The sequence below is a fragment of the Notolepis coatsorum genome (genome assembly GCF_963971535.1).
Source record: "Notolepis coatsorum genome assembly, chromosome: 4".
Taxonomy (NCBI): domain Eukaryota; kingdom Metazoa; phylum Chordata; class Actinopteri; order Aulopiformes; family Paralepididae; genus Notolepis; species Notolepis coatsorum.
Window position 1 is genome coordinate 103,780,317 of NC_140168.1, and position 25,269 is coordinate 103,805,585.

General features: G+C 45.4%; 1 protein-coding gene across 1 annotated transcript in view; it reads left to right on the forward strand.

Moving 5' to 3' along the window:
* The window catches only part of LOC311226630 (CUB and sushi domain-containing protein 3-like), a gene marked incomplete at both ends in the record, with an annotated part of 799,139 nt that overhangs the window by 648,973 nt on the left and 124,897 nt on the right, over nucleotides 1-25,269 (forward strand). Inside the window, one exon of the mRNA XM_084312048.1 lies at nucleotides 9,117-9,305. Coding sequence (XP_084168174.1) covers nucleotides 9,117-9,305 — 189 coding nt within the window. The remainder of the gene's footprint in view (nucleotides 1-9,116; nucleotides 9,306-25,269) is intronic.

The window sequence follows — 25,269 nt, forward strand, 5'->3', positions numbered from 1 at the left end:
AATATCTCTCTCTGAGACACACATACATGTAGACATGAATATATATGAGACACACATACATGTAGACATTAATATCTCTCTGAGACACACATACATGTAGACATTAATATCTCTCTGAGACACACATACATGTAGACATTAATATCTCTCTGAGACACATACATGAATACATTAATATCTCTCTCTGAGACACATGTACATGTAGACATTAATATCTCTCTCTGAGACACACACATGTAGACATTAATATATCTCTGAGACACACATACATGTAGACATTAATATCTCTCTCTGAGACACACATACATGTAGACATTAATATCTCTGAGACACATACATGTAGACATTAATATATCTCTGAGACACACATAAATGTAGACATTAATATATCTCTGAGACACACATACATGTAGACATTAATATCACTCTGAGACACACATACATGTAGATATTAATATCTCTCTGAGACACACATACATGTAGACATTAATATCTCTCTGAGACACATACATGTAGACATTAATATCTCTCTCTGAGACACACATACATGTAGACATTAATATCTATCTGAGACACACATACATGTAGACATTAATATCTCTCTGAGACACACATACATGTAGACATTAATATCTCTCTCTGAGACACACATACATGTAGACATGAATATCTCTCTGAGACACACATACATGTAGACATTAATATCTCTCTGAGACACACATACATGTAGACATTAATATCTCTGAGACACACATACATGTAGACATTAATATCTCCCTCTGAGACACACATACATGTAGACATTAATATCTCTGAGACACACATACATGTAGACATTAATATCTCTCTGAGACACAGATACATGTAGACATTAATATCGCTCTGAGACACACATACATGTAGACATTAATATCTCTCTGAGACACACACACATGTAGACATGAATATATATGAGACACACATACATGTAGACATTAATATCTCTCTGAGACACACATACATGTAGACATTAATATCTCTCTGAGACACACATACATGTAGACATTAATATCTCTCTGAGACACATACATGAATACATTAATATCTCTCTCTGAGACACATGTACATGTAGACATTAATATCTCTCTCTGAGACACACACATGTAGACATTAATATATCTCTGAGACACACATACATGTAGACATTAATATCTCTCTCTGAGACACACATACATGTAGACATTAATATCTCTGAGACACATACATGTAGACATTAATATATCTCTGAGACACACATAAATGTAGACATTAATATATCTCTGAGACACACATACATGTAGACATTAATATCACTCTGAGACACACATACATGTAGATATTAATATCTCTCTGAGACACACATACATGTAGACATTAATATCTCTCTGAGACACATACATGTAGACATTAATATCTCTCTCTGAGACACACATACATGTAGACATTAATATCTATCTGAGACACACATACATGTAGACATTAATATCTCTCTGAGACACACATACATGTAGACATTAATATCTCTCTCTGAGACACACATACATGTAGACATGAATATCTCTCTGAGACACACATACATGTAGACATTAATATCTCTCTGAGACACACATACATGTAGACATTAATATCTCTGAGACACACATACATGTAGACATTAATATCTCCCTCTGAGACACACATACATGTAGACATTAATATCTCTGAGACACACATACATGTAGACATTAATATCTCTCTGAGACACAGATACATGTAGACATTAATATCGCTCTGAGACACACATACATGTAGACATTAATATCTCTCTGAGACACACACACATGTAGACATGAATATATATGAGACACACATACATGTAGACATTAATATATATCTCTGAGACACACATACATGTAGACATTCATATCTCTCTGAGACACATACATGAATACATTAATATCTCTCTCTGAGACACATACATGTAGACATTAATATCTCTGAGACACATACATGTAGACATTAATATCTCTCTCTGAGACACACATACATGTAGACATTTATATCTCCCTCTGAGACACACATACATGTAGACATTAATATCTCTCTCTGAGACACACATACATGTAGACATGAATATATATGAGACACACATACATGTAGACATTAATATCTCTCTGAGACACACATACATGTAGACATTAATATCTCTCTGAGACACACATACATGTAGACATTAATATCTCTCTGAGACACATACATGAATACATTAATATCTCTCTCTGAGACACATGTACATGTAGACATTAATATCTCTCTCTGAGACACACACATGTAGACATTAATATATCTCTGAGACACACATACATGTAGACATTAATATCTCTCTCTGAGACACACATACATGTAGACATTAATATCTCTGAGACACATACATGTAGACATTAATATATCTCTGAGACACACATAAATGTAGACATTAATATATCTCTGAGACACACATACATGTAGACATTAATATCACTCTGAGACACACATACATGTAGATATTAATATCTCTCTGAGACACACATACATGTAGACATTAATATCTCTCTGAGACACATACATGTAGACATTAATATCTCTCTCTGAGACACACATACATGTAGACATTAATATCTATCTGAGACACACATACATGTAGACATTAATATCTCTCTGAGACACACATACATGTAGACATTAATATCTCTCTCTGAGACACACATACATGTAGACATGAATATCTCTCTGAGACACACATACATGTAGACATTAATATCTCTCTGAGACACACATACATGTAGACATTAATATCTCTGAGACACACATACATGTAGACATTAATATCTCCCTCTGAGACACACATACATGTAGACATTAATATCTCTGAGACACACATACATGTAGACATTAATATCTCTCTGAGACACAGATACATGTAGACATTAATATCGCTCTGAGACACACATACATGTAGACATTAATATCTCTCTGAGACACACACACATGTAGACATGAATATATATGAGACACACATACATGTAGACATTAATATATATCTCTGAGACACACATACATGTAGACATTCATATCTCTCTGAGACACATACATGAATACATTAATATCTCTCTCTGAGACACATACATGTAGACATTAATATCTCTGAGACACATACATGTAGACATTAATATCTCTCTCTGAGACACACATACATGTAGACATTATATCTCTCTCTGAGACACACATACATGTAGACATTAATATCTCTCTGAGACACACATACATGTAGACATTAATATCTCTCTCTGGGACACAAGTTTCAAGTTCAAGTTTCTTTATTAGTTGTCATACAGAAGTACAGAATACTTTTATACAAAATGCTTCTTTCTGTTTCGCTCCAGAGACTGTGCTAGGCAAAGATAGATAATACAATTAGTATAGCAAGTATAAAATAGAAGTCAAGTACGTAGACAAAAATGTTCAGTATATACATACAATGCTCTATGTAGAGTAGAAGTAACTGAGTTACCATACAATATACTATACAGTGCAAAGCAGAAGTGGGATGAGGTACAATTTAGGTACAATATAATTTACAGTAAGGTGTAATGAGGTATGGGTTGTAGTGCAAATTCTTTACCGATAAATATAAAGTGTGTTTAGGTGTTCTAAAGTGTGGAGAGTGGGTGCTGCAGTGAGTTGTATGTTTAAAGTGAGTGTGTGCGTGTGGATGTGTGTGCTGTGGGTGCATTTGATGGTTGTTACATAGTGTTATTGTTCGTTGAGCATCATGATGGCCTGGGGATAGAAGCTTCTTCTGAGTCTCTCTGTGCCGGCCATGAGACTCCGGTATCACTTGCCTGACCGCAGCAGTTCAAAGAGGCAGTTGTTTGGGTGGCTCGAGTCTTTGATAATTCTCTTAGCCTTGCCCATGCACCGCTTGTTGTAAATGCCCTGGAGAGTGGGGAGCCCCCCTCCAATTGTGCGTTCGGCTGAACGGGCCACTTTCTGTAGTCTGCTACGGTCTTGTGCGGTGCTATTCCCAAACCAGGAGGTGATATTGCCAGTCAGGATGCTCTCTATTGTGCACGAGTAGAAGTTCTTAAGGATCTTCTGACTGACTTGGAACTTCCTTAGGCGTCTGAGGATGTAGAGGCGTTGCCGTGCCTTCTTCACAACACTGTCAATGCATGTAGACATTAATATCTCTCTCTGGGACAAACATACTGTACATGTAGTAGACATTAATATCTCTCTGATACACACATACATGTATACATGAATATCTCTCTGAGACACACATACATGTAGACATGAATATCTCTATCTCTGAGACACACATACATGTAGACATTAATATCTCTCTCTGAGACACACATACTGTACATGTAGTAGACATTAATATCTCTGAGACACATATTAATGATTTATTTTGCTCATCATTTCACATACATCCAAAAAGTCACAGTTGTGTACACATTAACACTTTGATCGCCATGGTTAAATTCATAATTTACCATCCCTAGCCAGCTCTATTTGTCTATGGAGAAGTTCCCCTTCTTTGCAGGGCCATAACTTTTTTAATTCTATTGCTAAATTGACATTATTATGGCCCATTCAATGTCCTATATCCATTGTTCAGGGTGTAGCAACGTTATACTTTTTCATTCACATATTCATACTAAAATATGGTCTAAAGTATAAGTATGTTTTTATCGTTTTCTGCAGCTTTCTCCAGAACTTGATTTATAGCCCCAAATGCATTATATTGATGATCAAATACAGTTTGGTAGCGATCGGTGCCAGATGACAAATTTCAACTGGAGGTACTTCTAGAAGTTACTACGTATCATCTGATATTGACCGGATGGGCGGGGGGTCGTTTATAATTCCGTGGGCAACGTTATATCATTCATCTAGGGTGGGTCATATGATCATCAGATCAGTTAGTATAGAAGACGTTAGAAAATAACGTTGAAACTCACCGTATCTTCCTCGCGCCGTTGGACGATCAGCTTGGAGTAGACAGTTTTCGATTATGGGATGTTGATTTAGATGAACCATTTCCAGGTTGTATAATACTATATACGTCCAAATAACGTTGTTTATTGAGTTAGGGCAAGCGATTGATTATCCAGTGTGTTGAGATGGAGTCCGGCTAACGATCGCGAGTGCCCGGACGAAATATGGATGAGCACTTCCTGTTTGGCGCGTCACTTCCTGTTGGCCGATCTGCCGATCGGCCACCAGATGGCGCTCTTGAACCATTAGACAGTTGAGTGGAGCTCACCAGTACATCTCATGTCTCCGGAGGAGAAATATGATTTCGATCACAGATTTTTGAAATATTGATATCAAAGACGAGTTACGGCGTCTTCGGCAGAATGAGCATGGCGAGCAAAGACGAGTTACGGCGTTCCCGGCGATTAAAGTGTTAATTTTTTTGACAATTATTGAGAGTAAATTAGTTTGAATGTGGCTGATCTATAAGTGATGTCATCGGGGACATATATAATCCTTATGGTGTTGTGTTAATTACAGCTCATTGAAATTACCGTTTATGTTTTGTATTGTATTGATGGCCATCATAACACTGAACACTGATCTCTCCACACACAAGCACACATGAACACACACACACACACACACACATACACACACACACACACACGCACACACACACGCACACACACACGCACGCACACACACACACACACACACACACACACACACACACACACACACACACATCCTCACTTGCACTCTCTCACACACAATAAATTGTATATTATTGTACTGTGTGTTGTATTGATGTATTGTATTGTATTGTATTGATGGATGTGTGTTGTATTGATGTATTGTATTGTATTGTATTGATGGATGTGTGTTGTATTGATGTATTGTATTGTATTGATGGATGTGTTGATGTACTGATGGATGTGTGTTGTATTGATGTATTGTATTGTATTGTATTGATGGATGTGTGTTGTATTGATGTATTGTATTGTATTGTATTGATGGATGTGTGTTGTATTGATGTATTGTATTGTATTGATGGATGTGTGTTGTATTGATGTATTGTATTGTATTGATGGATGTGTGTTGTATTGATGTATTGTATTGTATTGATGGATGTGTTGATGTATTGATGTATTGTATTGTATTGATGGATGTGTTGATGTACTGATGGATGTGTGTTGTATTGATGTATTGTATTGTATTGATGGATGTGTGTTGTATTGATGTATTGTATTGTATTGTACTGATGGATGTGTGTTGTATTGATGTATTGTATTGTATTGTATTGATGGATGTGTGTTGTATTGATGTATTGTATTGTATTGTACTGATGGATGTGTGTTGTATTGATGTATTGTATTGTATTGTACTGATGGATGTGTGTTGTATTGATGTATTGTATTGTATTGTATTGATGGATGTGTTGATGTATTGATGGATGTGTGTTGTATTGATGTATTGTATTGTATTGATGGATGTGTTGATGTATTGATGGATGTGTGTTGTATTGATGTATTGCATTGTATTGATGGATGTGTTGATGTATTGATGGATGTGTGTTGTATTGATGTATTGTATTGTATTGTATTGATGGATGTGTGTTGTATTGATGTATTGTATTTAGTGATGCTCGATATTGGCTTTTTTACCGATACCGATATACCGATATTGTCCAACTCTTAATTTCCGATACCGATATCAACCGATATCAACCGATACCGATATATGCAGGGTTTCCCCCCCAAAAAAACTGAATAATTTCAGGTAATTAACATTACATATCTCTTGTTGTGGAATTAACACAACATTATGCATACTTTTGACAATAAATAAAATCAGAATTTGTTCTTACTTGCTTGCCTGGGTAAATAAAGGTTATAGAAATGTAAAAAAAAAAAAAAAAAAAAAATTGAAAACCGATACTGATATTTTCTGATATCACATTTTAATGCCAATATCGGCCGATAATATCGGACATCCCTAATTGTATTGTATTGATGTATTGATGGATGTATTGATGTATTGTATTGATGTATTGTATTGTAATGTATGATGGATGTGTGTTGTATTGATCTATTGTATTGTATTGTGTTACGAAGGATCAGATTAAACCGAATATATATATTTATTTATTGATATATATTGCATAGTATTTGTATATCGTTTGATATCCCCTGTATATTCCTTGTACATATACACGGAATATCCCTTTAGCCCAGACCATAATATTTCATTCTAGCTTATAATGGTAGTGTCTGGTTAGGTGCGAGGGATAGTGGAGGTACTTCTCAAGGTGGGGTCCGGGAGGGGGGGGTTCGAGCTGAGCATATGTGTGTAGGTTTTTTTTTTTAGATAACAGGTATTATGGGTATATCTTATATAAAACAACTAACCAAAAGGTGATCTCATTGGATGTGCCCTGACAATTAATGCTTGTATATCTTATCGTGTGTTGTCATGTTTGTTTATATGTTTGTTTAAAAAATTATAAAAAAATAAAATACAAAAAAAAAGATTTCATTCTCCTATTGGACAGCGGTCCACCGGCGCCAGGGACCGGCCCCCGGAGCCAGGTTCAAAGTCACCGTCAAGATGTGTCTGGACATGTTTCGACCTTGCCCAGGGATACGCGACAGAAGTGAGAGTGGAACTAGTTTGTTCACCGTGCGTATAAATACGGCGCAGGTGAATGTAGAAGCCCCTTAGCCCCTTACCTCCTTACCCTTCGTCCTTAGCATGTTACCGATAAGTTGAAGCCTCACCCACGATACAACGTGCGGTGAAGTATGGCCTGTTTGGCCTCAGAATAGAGCATCGAGACCGCGTGCGAATTAATAACTGAATTGTCAGAGTTTGGCGCTATACCGTCGAGTGCGACATATTTCTATTAAGTCTTTAATAGTCTATTTGTGTATAGTGTATCGTGCGGTTAGAATTCTACAGTGGCCAGCATCTCCAACGCTTTCTCGTATTAGCTAGAGTTCTTATCCAGGCTGGGCCGACCGCATGGCGTTTTCACCCGAGGAGACCTAGACGAGAGCCGTATGGACATGTACACTGGATTAATCTACCTGACGACTACATAGCCCTTTGCGGCTGGAATATATTTGCTTTGGTCCTGTGATTTATGGAGCGGATAATCGCCGACGCCTGCACGTGTTGGATTTACCCCGAGAGGAGTCAAGTCGAGTCGGCGCCCAGAGAGCCTGAGGCCGACTAGCTTTCTTCCCTGTGGAGCTACAGTCTACAAGAGAACCAAGCTGTATTCGTCTGTGGATCAAGAGGCTACTGCACCGGCTTCTGTACCTGAAGTCTCCCTAGTCATCGTTGACCAGACGTCCTACTACCGACAGATCTTCTACCCCCCCTGCTGGCTTACAACCAGTGGGAACCCCTTCCAGTATCTTCCGCTATATTACTAGTGCACCATAGATATAATTCCCTCAGATTCAGGTTGTATAATTACCTCCTGCGTAACCAGAGAATGGACATTCGTTATTGATTTGCCTACGCATACTCCTTTGCCTTACAAGTGCATTCAAAGAATAATGTAAAGTATCCTATGTACCTTTTGCTCCATTAAATACTTGATTAATACCTTTGACTGGAACCGATTTTATTGTGGGAAGTGTTCATCATATTCATATATCGTGTACTGTATGGCCAGTAATTAAAGTACATAAAGCGGTAGTGGTTTAATGATACCATACTTATCAATACAGTCAGGGAATTGTACCCCTCAGTTACAGTATTGTATTGATGGATGTATTGATGTATTGATGGATGTATTGATGGATGTATTGATGTATTGATCTATTGTATTGTATTGATGGATGTATTGATGTATTGTATTGTATTGATGGCTGTATTGATGTATTGATGGATGTATTGATGTATTGTATTTAGGGATGCTCAATATTGACTTTTTTACCGATACCGATATACCGATATTGTCCAACTCTTAATTTCCGATACCGATATCAACCGATACCGATATATGCAGGGTTTCCCCCCAAAAAACGTGGATGTATTGATTGATGTATTGATGTACTGTAATGTATGATGATGTGTTTCTGCAGAGTACACTCTGGAGCCCTGCCACGACCCCGGGATGCCCAGGTTCGGACGGAGGAACGGCTACAGCTTCGGGGTTGGAGACACCCTCTCCTTCTCCTGCAACATGGGATACCGCCTGGAGGGGGCGCCAGAACTCATCTGTCTGGGCGGGGGAAGGAGAATGTGGAGCAAGCCACTACCTAGATGTGTCGGTATGTACAGAGAGAGAGAGAGAGGGGGGGAGAGAGAGAGAGAGAGAGAGAGAGAGAGAGAGAGAGAGAGAGAGAGAGAGAGAGAGAGAGAGAGAGAGAGAGAGAGAGAGAGAGAGAGAGAGAGAGAGAGAGAGACAGACAGAGAGACAGAGAGACAGACAGACAGACAGACAGACAGACAGACAGACAGACAGACAGACAGACAGACAGACAGACAGACAGACAGACAGACAGACAGACAGACAGACAGACAGACAGACAGATATGTTTAATATAATTGCAGTGGCTACTTGTTCCCGACTTGAGAGAGGGAAAGAGATGGAGTGAAAAGGAACATTGGCTGTCTGCATAAATTCACCAACTGAGGACACACTCTTGTCTGTGTGACTGTTGTCAAATTAAATTCCTCAGGAATCATCATAGAATATCTTATTTGAATAAGAGATTCGAAGACTGTCAGACTCCGTCGGTGCGTTTCAACAGAAGTGTATTGAATATTCACCAGAGAGACAGAACTCCAGCCGAAACATGGAACTTCTGTCTGACCACACTGAGACCTACAGATGCAGCACTGAACATTCAAACCATTTCTGCTGCTGGTCTGCTGCTCCTCTGCCACCGTAGAACTGGCACTCAGGTGTTATATTTCTGCTGCTCCTCTGCCACTTTAGAACTGGCACTCAGCTGTTATATTTCTGCTGCTCCTCTGCCACTTTAGAACTGGCACTCAGGTGTTATATTTCTGCTGCTCCTCTGCCACTTTAGAACTGGCACTCAGGTGTTATATTTCTGCTGCTGGTCTGCTGCTCCTCTGCCACTTTAGAACTGGCACTGAGGTGTTATATTTCTGCTGCTGGTCTGCTGCTCCTCTGCCACTATAGAAATGGCACTCAGGTGTTATATTTCTGCTGCTGGTCTGCTGCTCCTCTGCCACTATAGAACTGGCACTCAGGTGTTATATTTCTGCTGCTCCTCTGCCACCGTAGAACTGGCACTCAGGTGTTATATTTCTGCTGCTGTTCTGCCACTTTAGAACTGGCACTCAGGTGTTATATTTCTGCTGCTCCTCTGCCACTTTAGAACTGGCACTGAGGTGTTATATTTATGCTGCTCCTCTGCCACTTTAGAACTGGCACTCAGGTGTTATATTTCTGCTGCTCCTCTGCCACTTTAGAACTGGCACTGAGGTGTTATATTTCTGCTGCTCCTCTGCCACTTTAGAACTGGCACTCAGGTGTTATATTTCTGCTGCTGGTCTGCTGCTCCTCTGCCACTTTAGAACTGGCACTGAGGTGTTATATTTCTGCTGCTGTTCTGCCACTTTAGAACTGGCACTCAGGTGTTATATTTCTGCTGCTCCTCTGCCACTTTAGAACTGGCACTCAGGTGTTATATTTATATTTCAGCAAGGGTAGAGGATCTGTCGGTAATAGAGTCTGGGTCAACGATGATAAGGAGACTCCGAGTACGGGAGACGGTGCAATAAGATCTTGATCCACAGACGAATACAGCTGTTCTCCGTAGCCTGTAGCTCCACAGGGAAGAAAGCTAGCCTGCCTCAGGCTCTCTGAGGCGCAGACTCGACGTGGCTCCTCACAGGGTAAATCCCACACACGTGTGGGCGTCGGCGATTCTCCGCTCCATTAATTACAGGACCAAAAGCAAATATAATCCAGCCGTAAAGGGCTATGCAGTCGTCGGGTAGATAATCCAGTGTACATGTCCACACGGTCCTCGTCTAGGGCTCCTCGGGTGAAAGCGCCATGAAAGCAGCCCAGCCTGGATAAGCACTCTAGCTGATACGAGGAAAACGTTGGTGATGCTGGTCACTGTAGAACTTTAGCCGCACGATACACTTTACACAAATAGACTATTACTGACTTAATAGAAATATGTCGCACTCGACGGTATAGCGCCAAACTCTGACACTTCAGTTATTAATTTGCACGCGGTCTCAATGCTCTATTTGGGGCCAAACAGGCCATACTTCACCGCACGTAGTGTCGTGGGTGAGGCTTCAACTTATTGGGTAACATACGAAGTTTCTCTAAGTGCTTCTGTATTCACCTGCGCCGTATTTATACGCGTAGATGAATAAACTAGTACCAGCTTTATTCCTGTCTCATATCCTTGGGCAATACCATTCTTGTCCAGGCATGTCCCCGGCGGTGACTTTGAACCTGACTTTGGAGGCATGGCCTTGGCGCCTGTGGACCGCTGTCCAATAGGAGAATGAAATATTATGGTATGTACTAGGCTGAAGGGATATTCCGTGTATATGTACAAGGAATATACAAGGGATATCAAACGATATACAAATATTATGCAATATATATCAATCAATAAATATATATATTCGGTTTAATCTGATCCTTTGTAACAGCCGCCTCCTAATTAGTCCCACCTAATTAGCTAAGCAGAGACAGATTAACCGCACTGTCCACTACTCAATGTCTGTTGTGAGGGGTAGAGCAGTTCACAAAGTCATGGGGTCATAGTCGTCATCGATAGTATCGGGGAGCCTTGGCAACTCTATTAGCCTCGCCACGGGTCGGGTGTAGATCCGCCCTTGGACGAGCACTTCGGCTGCTCGGACCTTTCCGTCGGCACCGGTGATCACTTTGCTTACGCGGCCAGCCGGCCACATAGCTCGGGGTAGTGACTGGTCGATAATCATGACGACTGTTCCTTCTGTCAAATTGTCTCTCTCTTTCACCCATTTCTGGCGGGTCTGTAGAGACGGTAGATAGTGGAGTAGGAAGCTGTTCCAAAACTTGTCAGCCAATACTTGACTGTACCTCCACATTCTTCGGCCGTTCGCTTCTTCAGGCCTGTACATTGTCTGTGGTAGCGCGGGGTCCAGCCGCTCCATCAAGAGTGTGTTGGGGGTGACTGGGTCGACATCTGCTACATCACTTGAGACGTAACCGAGGGGCTTTGAGTTCAATACTCCCTCGATCTCCGTGAGGACTGTCATTAGGACTTCTTCCGCCACGGTCTGGGCCCCAAGCACGGCGTACAGGGCTGTCTTTATTGAACGTACTTCTCGTTCCCAAGTTCCACCGAAGTGAGGTGCATTCGGGGGATTAAACTGGAAGTCAATCTGGGATGGAGCGAGGTGGGTCTTAAGTTCTGGGCCCATAGCTTGGAAGCTCTCTCTCAGCTCTCTTTCTCCGCCTTTGAAGTTTGTCTCGTGATCAGACAATAATATAGACGGTTTGCCTTTCCGCGATGTGAATCTTCGGAAGGCCATAAGGAATGAGTCTGTGCTCATGGTTGGAAGGAGTTCTATATGCATCGCTCGGGTGGTCATGCATTTGAATACAATACCCCACCGCTTCTCGGTTCCTCTTCCTTTCTTTACATACAGCGGGCCGAAACAGTCCATACCGGTGGAGTGAAAGGGCTTGTCGCCGAGTCGGAGGCGACAGGGAGGTAGGTCAGCCATCCGGGGTATACTGGGCTGCGCTCGCCATTTACGACAGTCTAGACAGGTTCGCTGGAAGCGCCGCACTGCTTCTCTCCCTTGCAGTATCCAATAACGACGTCTGATCTCCGCGAAGACTCTCTCTGCCCCGGCGTGATGCACATCCTCGTCGTATTTCTTTATGATCAGCTCTGTGACCTTGTGTCGGCTGTTTAAGACTATCGGGTACTTGATGTCATCCGGTAAGTCTGGAGCTCTCCGCAGACGACCACCCACTCTGATGAGACCATGGGCGTCGCTCTCGGGGGCTAGGTGGAGCAATCTGCTGTCTGATGGGACGGGCTTTGCTCCCTGTAGACAGTCTAGCTCATCGGGAAACGAGTCTCTCTGGGCTCGTTGTAGTAGAAGAAGTTCTGCTTCTTCGTAGTCAGCTGCAGTAATGTCAGTAGTGAGCTGAACCTCTGGGTGGTGCCACAGGAATGTCTTTAGCTGCGCACTCTCTAGGGTGAGGCAATCGTCTATGTCGGGGTCTGTGGAGACGAGTGTGTTCAATCCACAGAACATAGATTTCTTGTTCTCGGCCTCCTCTTTACTCGCTTCCCGTGGGGTGGGTGTAGGCCACTCTTCTTCCGGGAGCTTGAGGAACTCTGGCCCGTCACTGTATAGGTTGTGACGGGTGAGGTCATCCAGGGACATTCCCCGGGTGATGACGTCAGCTGGGTTGTGTTTTGTGTCCACATACCTCCAGCTTGCTACTTCTGTTAAATCTTGAATCTCTGTGACTCTGACTCCCACGAAGACCTTGTATCTGCACGAATCAGACCGGATCCATGTGAGTACTGTCGTGGAGTCTGACCACAAGATTGTTCTTTGCACCGGAATGGTGAGTTCACGTTGGATTAACGTGGCGAGTTGCGCTCCTGCTAGGGCTGCGCAGAGCTCTAGACGCGGGATAGATTGTTGCTTGCGTGGGGCTATTCTTGAGCGAGCCAGGATGAAGGCAGTATGTATTTCTCCTCCCTCCTCTCGGGCACGCAAGTAGGCCACCGAACCGGAGGCTACTTCGGAGGCGTCACTGAAGACGTGCAGGTCCATCTGGCACGTCTCCGGCCTCACTGTGGGTGGGAAGTAGCTGCGGCGTATGTTGACACCTGGGAGTGAGCTGAGTTCCGTCTCCCACTCTCTCCATGTGGATGCAAGGTGTTCGGGTATGGGGTCGTCCCAGCCCTGGTCCTTGTCCCATAACGCTCTTACAATCATCTTTGCCCTGGTGGTGTAAGGTAGAATACATTCCAACGGGTCATATTGTCTGGCGAGTGTTCTGTATACACTCCGTCTGGTGGTCGGTAGTGCAGTCGACCTTCCCTGCTCCTTGGTCAGGGGTGTGTGTTTATAATGGAGCGAGTCTGTTTTGAAGCGCCAGACTAGTCCTAATGTCATTTCTTGGGCTTCTCCTGGGATGGTCGCCATCCAGGTCTCGCTGCTTGCTGCCTTGTCCTCGGGGGAGAGGCTGCGCAGTACTTGCGGGTCGCTGCTGGCCCACTGCCTGAGATCAAAGCCGCCTTTGATCAGGGAGGCGCGGAGCTTGAGTAGAAGGGCCTCGGCTTCTTCTGGCGTCGAGACGCTTTGCAGACAGTTGTCCACGTAGAAACTATTTCCTACACTTTGTCGGACCTCTTCATCGGCTGCTGGGTCCTCTGCGACGTGTTTTTGCAGTGCAAACGTAGCACAGCATGGGCTGCATGTGGTTCCGAAAGGGAGGACTTCCCATTGATAGATGGCTGGTTGCTCATCCCCGATCCTCTCTCTCCATAGGAACCGCAGCAGGGGCTTGTCCTCCTCCACTAGTCTCACCTGCAGGAACATCCCTTTGATGTCGCCGCTGATGGCCACCTTGTCTTGGCGGAAACGTAGTAACACGCCTAGTAGAGAGGGGCCGAGTGTTGGGCCGGGCAAGAGCTCTTTATTCAGATTTTGTGATCCGATCTGGTAGCTGCAGTTGAACACAATACGATCCTTGCCGTTGTGGTGGACTTTGTGGTGCGGCACGTACCATGATTCGGTCGTCTGATCGGCCTCTTTAATGTCAATTTTCTTTATGTGTCCCGCTGTGATTAGCTTGTTAATCTCAGCGCGGTACACAGTCTCTTGAGCGGGGTCTCTGGCTAGGCGCCGCTCTGTGTTCAATAGATACCGCTCCGTCGCTTCTTTTGGGGCGTGGAAGGTAGGCATACCCTCTCACCTCAGGAGTGGAGTTGCGTATCTCATCACTCCGTTGACTTTGACTCTCTTTGTCCCCTGCTCGAGGAGGGCTATAGCGTAAATGTCTTCCTTGGAACGAATGTCTTTCTTTTCGTTCTTAAAGGGCATTGTCTCTAGTGTCCATAGCCTCTCGACATGCTGTAGGAGGGTGGTGTCTTCTTCTGTCACTCTGGAGTGGAGGCAGCTAGTGGCTGCTGTTCGGTTAAGAGACTTAGCAAGGGGGCCTTGTAGTGTCCATCCTAGGCGAGTCTCGACTGCTGCAGGACAGCCTCTGGGCCCTGTGTGGACCCAGTCAATCGGGACGATGAGGTCTGCATGGTCGGAGCCTATCAGCAGGGTCGGGGTGGCACCGTCTATGAGCGGTATAGGTAGTTGACGCAGGTGCACATATTTATCCATCAGCTTGGCGATGGGGTAGGTGTACTGCGACAGGCTTATTTCTTGGCTGGTGAAAGCGTTAGTAATCCTATACCGTCTCTCTGGCTGCCCGCTTGCTGCGATAGTGAAGGAGACATTCTCGCCCTTTATCGTCTTTAGATCTCTTCTTATTGTCCGAATCGTCATCTGGTTTTCGCTCCCCCGCAGCCCCAGCTGGGCCGCAGCGGACGCGAGGAGAAGGGTCTTCTCTGACCCGTCGTCAAGGACAGCGTAAGTGTCCATGAACTTGTCTTGGTAACTCAATGTTACGCGGACCACCTTTAAGAGCACCCGGGCGCCCCCGCTGCTGGCGGGGTCAATGTACATAACACTTGCCTTTGTGCTGTTTGAGGGTGCAGGCTTTCTTCTGTTACTGTCGTGTAGGACATCTAGGTGGGCTCCGTCACACCGACTACACCTCTTCTTTAAGCGGCAATCGGCTGCCATGTGACTGCGCGCACATCGGTAACAGCGTCGGTTGGACTTTATCCATTGACTCACCTCGTCGGCGGTCATCTTCTTGAACGTGTCACATTGTGACAGCCAGTGTTCTTTTTCGCAGTACGGGCACACCATCTTCCACTTCTCTTTCATCGAGGGGGTACTGTGGTTCTTGCTGCTCGGTACTGATTCTGATTGGTGCATGACGGTCACCAATCTGCGGCCATCGTTTGCTCTCCTAGGTCCCTCTCTGGAGCTTGGTGTGCTCCGCATGAACGTATCCAACCGTAGGCTGTTGACTTCTCTCGCCAGGAAGTCGGCTAGGTCTAGGAGGGATGGCTCGGGACCGTTAGGATCACGGTGGTCTCTTTGCCGCCTGAAGTGCTCTTGTCGGGCGGGCGGAAGCTTCTCTAAAATCCTCTCGACATTAGAGTTTGCGTACAGTTCGTGCATACCCTTTTCTCTTTGCGCCCCCAGCATCCCTACCAGGGATTGTACCTTGATAGACAGGTCATCTAGTGAGCGATTGTCTGTGGCTGGGGGTAGGCGGTCAATATGCCTTATCTCTTGTATTACGTAGTCCCATATGCGTCCATATCTTTGGTCGAGTGCTGCTAGAGCCGCGGTGTATGGGGTAGTAGAGGTGGCATAGGCCAGCGCTATATTGTGCGCTCGGGGCACCTTGAGGTGCTTCAGTAGGATAGCATATTTGTACGGTTCATCAGCCACATCGGACATCATTGTCTCTAAGCATATTCGTAGCTCTGTGTACTGTGCTCTGTTCTCGTGTGTGAAGTCCGGAAACGTCGGTGTGCCAATGTATGATGCCATGGATGGCTGGCACATCGGTGAGCGTTGGAAGAGAGGCCTCCTAGGCGAGTCTCCTCTTACGCCTCTTGGCGTATCCAGGTGCTGTTCCTCGGGGCTGGTCGTGCGTCAAGCTCACCCGTGAATTGAGTCGGGGGTCTGTAGCGCAGAGCCGCGGGGGTAGAGCCTGGGCTGTACTGGACCTCCTGGTCCTGTGGAGTACTGTGCTGCTGTCGGGCTTGACTCTCCTCCTCTCCCTCTTCTTCTTCCTCTGGCAGGTCCTCTAGATCCTGTAGTCGTCTATTTAGCCTCTCCGCGGTGTAGACCGTTTCTTCCTTGTAGCTGGGTCTCACTTGGACTGGTCGGGGAAGGGGTTCGGAGGGGGGTATAGGCTCTCTCTGGTGGTCGGGCTCGGGGTCGCTTGATCGGGTAGGGGAGGGTGCCCTTGACCCTTGTCTTGACGAGGCCCTGGAGCCCCGTGCGGAGGGAGGGGGTGTTGCCCTGGTAATCAGCTGCTCCATTATCTGCGCTTGTAATCGGTCGCGCTCGGCTTCGCGCTTGGTGAGAGCGAGGTCGCGCTCTGCTTCTCTTTGGGCACCGGCAGCGGCGCGCTGGGCTTCGGCGGCGGCGCGCTGGGCTTCGGCCCGGTCCCTTCCCATATTCTCTTCCGTCTGAAGGGGTCTAATCTCTAGACGTATACGATCTTCGTCGCTCCGTTGCTGCGCTTGAAGGCGTTCTCTTTCCATGGAAGAATGTTCGCGCTCACTAAGCGTCTATGCTTGGAGTCGATCGCGCTCTGTTGAGGCTGCCAGGCTGGCGAGGAAGGCCTGTGCCAGCATCTTGTCCGCCTCGCTGGGGGAAGACGCTGGTTGAGGTGATCCGCTCCTGGTAGTACTCGTTGGAGATCCGTTCTCTTGTGGCGAGTCGAGGAGATCCATCTCCGGGGTGCTCGCCTCTTCTTGTAGTGGGTCGAGTTCCATCCCTGGAGGGCTGTCTTTATCCTGGAGCTCTCCGGGGACTACTTCTTCGGTCTTGGCGGGGGGTAAAGTCATGTCAGGTCCCTCCTGGTCTCCACCGTGAGCTTGGTCAGTTACGTTAGAACCCAGTAGGGCCTCTATTGGCGGGGTAGCCTGGTCGATAGGGTCGGACATAATTTTACTATCTACTTTTTCCGCGTTTACCGTCTGTAGAAAGCTAGGTAGTATATTGGCAACGTAATCCTCTAAGTACTGAGGTGTCTGCCGTCTACGCTGCGGGCGATCAACTTTAGGAGAACCGTTTTGTGGAGTGTTCATCATTGGCCATGTCAATATTAATACCACTATATTAATATTACGCTAGTTACCCTCCGGCTCGAAGGACCAATTGTAACTGAGGGGTACAATTCCCTGACTGTATTGATAAGTATGGTATCATTAAACCACTACCGTCTTATGTACTTTAATTACTGGCCATACAGTACATGATATATATAATGATGAACACTTCCCACAATGAATCGGTTCCACACAAAGTTGTAATTAAGTATTTATTGCAGCAAAAGGTACATAATATACTTCTCTATTTCACTTTGAATGCGCTTATAAGGCAAAGGAATGTGCGTAGGCAAATCAATAATGAATGTCCATTCTCTGGTTACGCAGGAGGTAATTATACAACCTGAATCTTATGGAATTATATCTATGGTACACTAGTAATATATAGCGGGAGATACTGGAAGGGTCCCCCCGGTTGTAAGCCAGCAAGGGTAGAGGATCTGTCGGTAATAGAGTCTGGGTCAACGATGATAAGGAGACTCCGAGTACGGGAGACGGTGCAATAAGATCTTGATCCACAGACGAATACAGCTGTTCTCCGTAGCCTGTAGCTCCACAGGGAAGAAAGCTAGCCTGCCTCAGGCTCTCTGAGGCGCAGACTCGACGTGGCTCCTCACAGGGTAAATCCCACACACGTGTGGGCGTCGGCGATTCTCCGCTCCATTAATTACAGGACCAAAAGCAAATATAATCCAGCCGTAAAGGGCTATGCAGTCGTCGGGTAGATAATCCAGTGTACATGTCCACACGGTCCTCGTCTAGGGCTCCTCGGGTGAAAGCGCCATGAAAGCAGCCCAGCCTGGATAAGCACTCTAGCTGATACGAGGAAAACGTTGGTGATGCTGGTCACTGTAGAACTTTAGCCGCACGATACACTATACACAAATAGACTATTACTGACTTAATAGAAATATGTCGCACTCGACGGTATAGCGCCAAACTCTGACACTTCAGTTATTAATTCGCACGTGGTCTCAATGCTCTATTTGGGGCCAAACAGGCCATACTTCACCGCACGTAGTGTCGTGGGTGAGGCTTCAACTTATTGGGTAACATACAAAGTTTCTCTAAGTGCTTCTGTATTCACCTGCGCCGTATTTATACGCTTAGATGAATAAACTAGTACCAGCTTTATTCCTGTCTCATATCCTTGGGCAATACCATTCTTGTCCAGGCATGTCCCCGGCGGTGACTTTGAACCTGACTTTGGAGGCATGGCCTTGGCGCCTGTGGACCGCTGTCCAATAGGAGAATTAAATATTATGGTCTGTACTAGGCTAAAGGGATATTCCGTGTATATGTACAAGGAATATACAAGGGATATCAAACGATATACAAATATTATGCAATATATATCAATCAATAAATATATATATTCGGTTTAATCTGATCCTTTGTAACACAGGTGTTATATTTCTGCTGCTGTTCTGCTGCTCCTCTGACACTTTAGAACTGGCACTCAGGTGTTATATTTCTGCTGCTGGTCTGCTACTCCTCTGCCACTTTAGAACTGGCACTCAGGTGTTATATTTCGGGGGCTGGTGGCTGGTTCCCAAAGTGAACAAAGGGAGGGTACTTAACTTAAGTGCTGCCCCAGGGAGGGGGTCGGGGCTACTGCCCTCAGACCCCCAAGATCATTTGTATACGGGCAGTCTGACTTTTGGGTACTGACCATATATTAGTGTTGCGATGCATGATAAGTAAACAGTGATAAAAGCTAAGGAATCGGATGGAGCTGGGACGTTTGGGACGAATACAAAATGTAAGATGAAAAAGTCTCCCCAGCCTGTGGGAGGCAGTGGAGGTGTGAGATCTGGCCCGGTCCAGAACAATAGGAGTCACAACATCAGTTTGGAGTGGAGTGGTGGTAGAGGCGCAGCAGAGGTTTGATTTTTCACTGCTGCATTTGTAGTCACTTTTTATATCTTAAAACAAATTCCTTGGAAGCAAACCACTCCCCAAAGATATTGGACGCTCAATCTCAGTTTAGGGAAATGATGGCTTCTTCAATGAGATGTTCATGGTACATACAAATCAGTATTTGACATGCTTGGCCGTAAATTCCTGCTTAAACTAAAATACACTGACACACGGAATATAAAATAAGCTGGTTTATAATAAGCATATTATATGGTTTATATAAGAATACACTTTTGGTTATATAAAAAATCACTACATCATCAAATTTAAATACTGACATTACTAATCACTGCTTATTAGTTGTTGCCATTTATACTATCATCGATCTGTCTGTCTGTCTGTCTGTCTGTCTGTCTGTCTGTCTGTCTGTCTGTCTGTCTGTCTGTCTGTCTGTCTGTCTGTCTGTCTGTCTGTCTGTCTGTCTGTCTGTCTGTCTGTCTGTCTGTCTGTCTGTCTGTCTGTCTGTCTGTCTGTCTGTCTGTCTGTCTGTCTGTCTGTCTGTCTGTCTGTCTGTCTGTCTGTCTGTCTGTCTGTCTGTCTGTCTGTCTGTCTGTCTGTCTGTCTGTCTGTCTGTCTGTCTGTCTGTCTGTCTGTCTGTCTGTCTGTCTGTCTGTCTGTCTGTCTGTCTGTCTGTCTGTCTGTCTGTCTGTCTGTCTGTCTGTCTGTCTGTCTGTCTGTCTGTCTGTCTGTCTGTCTGTCTGTCTGTCTGTCTGTCTGTCTGTCTGTCTGTCTGTCTGTCTGTCTGTCTGTCTGTCTGTCTGTCTGTCTGTCTGTCTGTCTGTCTGTCTGTCTGTCTGTCTGTCTGTCTGTCTGTCTGTCTGTCTGTCTGTCTGTCTGTCTGTCTGTCTGTCTGTCTGTCTGTCTGTCTGTCTGTCTGTCTGTCTGTCTGTCTGTCTGTCTGTCTGTCTGTCTGTCTGTCTGTCTGTCTGTCTGTCTGTCTGTCTGTCTGTCTGTCTGTCTGTCTGTCTGTCTGTCTGTCTGTCTGTCTGTCTGTCTGTCTGTCTGTCTGTCTGTCTGTCTGTCTGTCTGTCTGTCTGTCTGTCTGTCTGTCTGTCTGTCTGTCTGTCTGTCTGTCTGTCTGTCTGTCTGTCTGTCTGTCTGTCTGTCTGTCTGTCTGTCTGTCTGTCTGTCTGTCTGTCTGTCTGTCTGTCTGTCTGTCTGTCTGTCTGTCTGTCTGTCTGTCTGTCTGTCTGTCTGTCTGTCTGTCTGTCTGTCTGTCTGTCTGTCTGTCTGTCTGTCTGTCTGTCTGTCTGTCTGTCTGTCTGTCTGTCTGTCTGTCTGTCTGTCTGTCTGTCTGTCTGTCTGTCTGTCTGTCTGTCTGTCTGTCTGTCTGTCTGTCTGTCTGTCTGTCTGTCTGTCTGTCTGTCTGTCTGTCTGTCTGTCTGTCTGTCTGTCTGTCTGTCTGTCTGTCTGTCTGTCTGTCTGTCTGTCTGTCTGTCTGTCTGTCTGTCTGTCTGTCTGTCTGTCTGTCTGTCTGTCTGTCTGTCTGTCTGTCTGTCTGTCTGTCTGTCTGTCTGTCTGTCTGTCTGTCTGTCTGTCTGTCTGTCTGTCTGTCTGTCTGTCTGTCTGTCTGTCTGTCTGTCTGTCTGTCTGTCTGTCTGTCTGTCTGTCTGTCTGTCTGTCTGTCTGTCTGTCTGTCTGTCTGTCTGTCTGTCTGTCTGTCTGTCTGTCTGTCTGTCTGTCTGTCTGTCTGTCTGTCTGTCTGTCTGTCTGTCTGTCTGTCTGTCTGTCTGTCTGTCTGTCTGTCTGTCTGTCTGTCTGTCTGTCTGTCTGTCTGTCTGTCTGTCTGTCTGTCTGTCTGTCTGTCTGTCTGTCTGTCTGTCTGTCTGTCTGTCTGTCTGTCTGTCTGTCTGTCTGTCTGTCTGTCTGTCTGTCTGTCTGTCTGTCTGTCTGTCTGTCTGTCTGTCTGTCTGTCTGTCTGTCTGTCTGTCTGTCTGTCTGTCTGTCTGTCTGTCTGTCTGTCTGTCTGTCTGTCTGTCTGTCTGTCTGTCTGTCTGTCTGTCTGTCTGTCTGTCTGTCTGTCTGTCTGTCTGTCTGTCTGTCTGTCTGTCTGTCTGTCTGTCTGTCTGTCTGTCTGTCTGTCTGTCTGTCTGTCTGTCTGTCTGTCTGTCTGTCTGTCTGTCTGTCTGTCTGTCTGTCTGTCTGTCTGTCTGTCTGTCTGTCTGTCTGTCTGTCTGTCTGTCTGTCTGTCTGTCTGTCTGTCTGTCTGTCTGTCTGTCTGTCTGTCTGTCTGTCTGTCTGTCTGTCTGTCTGTCTGTCTGTCTGTCTGTCTGTCTGTCTGTCTGTCTGTCTGTCTGTCTGTCTGTCTGTCTGTCTGTCTGTCTGTCTGTCTGTCTGTCTGTCTGTCTGTCTGTCTGTCTGTCTGTCTGTCTGTCTGTCTGTCTGTCTGTCTGTCTGTCTGTCTGTCTGTCTGTCTGTCTGTCTGTCTGTCTGTCTGTCTGTCTGTCTGTCTGTCTGTCTGTCTGTCTGTCTGTCTGTCTGTCTGTCTGTCTGTCTGTCTGTCTGTCTGTCTGTCTGTCTGTCTGTCTGTCTGTCTGTCTGTCTGTCTGTCTGTCTGTCTGTCTGTCTGTCTGTCTGTCTGTCTGTCTGTCTGTCTGTCTGTCTGTCTGTCTGTCTGTCTGTCTGTCTGTCTGTCTGTCTGTCTGTCTGTCTGTCTGTCTGTCTGTCTGTCTGTCTGTCTGTCTGTCTGTCTGTCTGTCTGTCTGTCTGTCTGTCTGTCTGTCTGTCTGTCTGTCTGTCTGTCTGTCTGTCTGTCTGTCTGTCTGTCTGTCTGTCTGTCTGTCTGTCTGTCTGTCTGTCTGTCTGTCTGTCTGTCTGTCTGTCTGTCTGTCTGTCTGTCTGTCTGTCTGTCTGTCTGTCTGTCTGTCTGTCTGTCTGTCTGTCTGTCTGTCTGTCTGTCTGTCTGTCTGTCTGTCTGTCTGTCTGTCTGTCTGTCTGTCTGTCTGTCTGTCTGTCTGTCTGTCTGTCTGTCTGTCTGTCTGTCTGTCTGTCTGTCTGTCTGTCTGTCTGTCTGTCTGTCTGTCTGTCTGTCTGTCTGTCTGTCTGTCTGTCTGTCTGTCTGTCTGTCTGTCTGTCTGGCTGGCTGGCTGGCTGTCTGTCTGTCTGTCTGTCTGTCTGTCTGTCTGTCTGTCTGTCTGTCTGTCTGTCTGTCTGTCTGTCTGTCTGTCTGTCTGTCTGTCTGTCTGTCTGTCTGTCTGTCTGTCTGTCTGTCTGTCTGTCTGTCTGTCTGTCTGTCTGTCTGTCTGTCTGTCTGTCTGTCTGTCTGTCTGTCTGTCTGTCTGTCTGTCTGTCTGTCTGTCTGTCTGTCTGTCTGTCTGTCTGTCTGTCTGTCTGTCTGTCTGTCTGTCTGTCTGTCTGTCTGTCTGTCTGGCTGGCTGGCTGTCTGTCTGTCTGTCTGTCTGGCTGGCTGGCTGGCTGGCTGGCTGTCTGTCTGTCTGTCTGTCTGTCTGTCTGTCTGTCTGTCTGTCTGTCTGTCTGTCTGTCTGTCTGTCTGTCTGTCTGTCTGTCTGTCTGTCTGTCTGTCTGTCTGTCTGTCTGTCTGTCTGTCTGTCTGTCTGTCTGTCTGTCTGTCTGTCTGTCTGTCTGTCTGTCTGTCTGTCTGTCTGTCTGTCTGTCTGTCTGTCTGTCTGTCTGTCTGTCTGTCTGTCTGTCTGTCTGTCTGTCTGTCTGTCTGTCTGTCTGTCTGTCTGTCTGTCTGTCTGTCTGTCTGTCTGTCTGTCTGTCTGTCTGTCTGTCTGTCTGTCTGTCTGTCTGTCTGTCTGTCTGTCTGTCTGTCTGTCTGTCTGTCTGTCTGTCTGTCTGTCTGTCTGTCTGTCTGTCTGTCTGTCTGTCTGTCTGTCTGTCTGTCTGTCTGTCTGTCTGTCTGTCTGTCTGTCTGTCTGTCTGTCTGTCTGTCTGTCTGTCTGTCTGTCTGTCTGTCTGTCTGTCTGTCTGTCTGTCTGTCTGTCTGTCTGTCTGTCTGTCTGTCTGTCTGTCTGTCTGTCTGTCTGTCTGTCTGTCTGTCTGTCTGTCTGTCTGTCTGTCTGTCTGTCTGTCTGTCTGTCTGTCTGTCTGTCTGTCTGTCTGTCTGTCTGTCTGTCTGTCTGTCTGTCTGTCTGTCTCTGTCTGTCTGTCTGTCTGTCTGTCTGTCTGTCTGTCTGTCTGTCTGTCTGTCTGTCTGTCTGTCTGTCTGTCTGTCTGTCTGTCTGTCTGTCTGTCTGTCTGTCTGTCTGTCTGTCTGTCTGTCTGTCTGTCTGTCTGTCTGTCTGTCTGTCTGTCTGTCTGTCTGTCTGTCTGTCTGTCTGTCTGTCTGTCTGTGTCTGTCTGTCTGTCTGTCTGTCTGTCTGTCTGTCTGTCTGTCTGTCTGTCTGTCTGTCTGTCTGTCTCTGGTCTGTCTGTCTGTCTGTCTGTCTGTCTGTCTGTCTGTCTGTCTGTCTGTCTGTCTGTCTGTCTGTCTGTCTGTCTGTCTGTCTGTCTGTCTGTCTGTCTGTCTGTCTGTCTGTCTGTCTGTCTGTCTGTCTGTCTGTCTGTCTGTCTGTCTGTCTGTCTGTCTGTCTGTCTGTCTGTCTGTCTGTCTGTCTGTCTGTCTGTCTGTCTGTCTGTCTGTCTGTCTGTCTGTCTGTCTGTCTGTCTGTCTGTCTGTCTGTCTGTCTGTCTGTCTGTCTGTCTGTCTGTCTGTCTGTCTGTCTGTCTGTCTGTCTGTCTGTCTGTCTGTCTGTCTGTCTGTCTGTCTGTCTGTCTGTCTGTCTGTCTGTCTGTCTGTCTGTCTCTGTCTGTCTGTCTGTCTGTCTGTCTGTCTGTCTGTCTGTCTGTCTGTCTGTCTGTCTGTCTGTCTGTCTGTCTGTCTGTCTGTCTGGTCTCTGTCTGTCTGTCGTCTGTCTGTCTGTCTGTCTGTCTGTCTGTACAGGTTCACATATTCAAAATAAGCCATCACTTGTACAAATCGGCCACAGACTCTTATTCTATGTCTTATTAAAACCCTCTTAGCCCTAGGCGCCCCAGTCCCAACCTTCCTGAACTTGAACTTCATGGGTTTGTGATGAATTATTTGTTAGTGGGTATTTAAAAGTACCTCATGTATACAGTAGTACCATATTGAAGATAACAACTAGGGCTTTCAAATTTTTTTTTAATCGTTCCTTTCAACAAACAAATGCATTTTCAACCACTTTACTTACATGGATTAGGACATTTAGAGTGTATGGGATTTAGACAATTTTGTGGGCAATACAGAACAGCTGACAGATTCGAAATATCATCTATTGTTCAAAAGTTATGAATGAACAATAGATCTCCCTCTCTCTGTCTCTGTCTCTCTCTATCTATCTCTCTCTCTCTCTCTCTCTCTCCTCTCTCTCTCTCTGTGTCCTCTCTCTCTCTCTCTCTCTCTATCTCT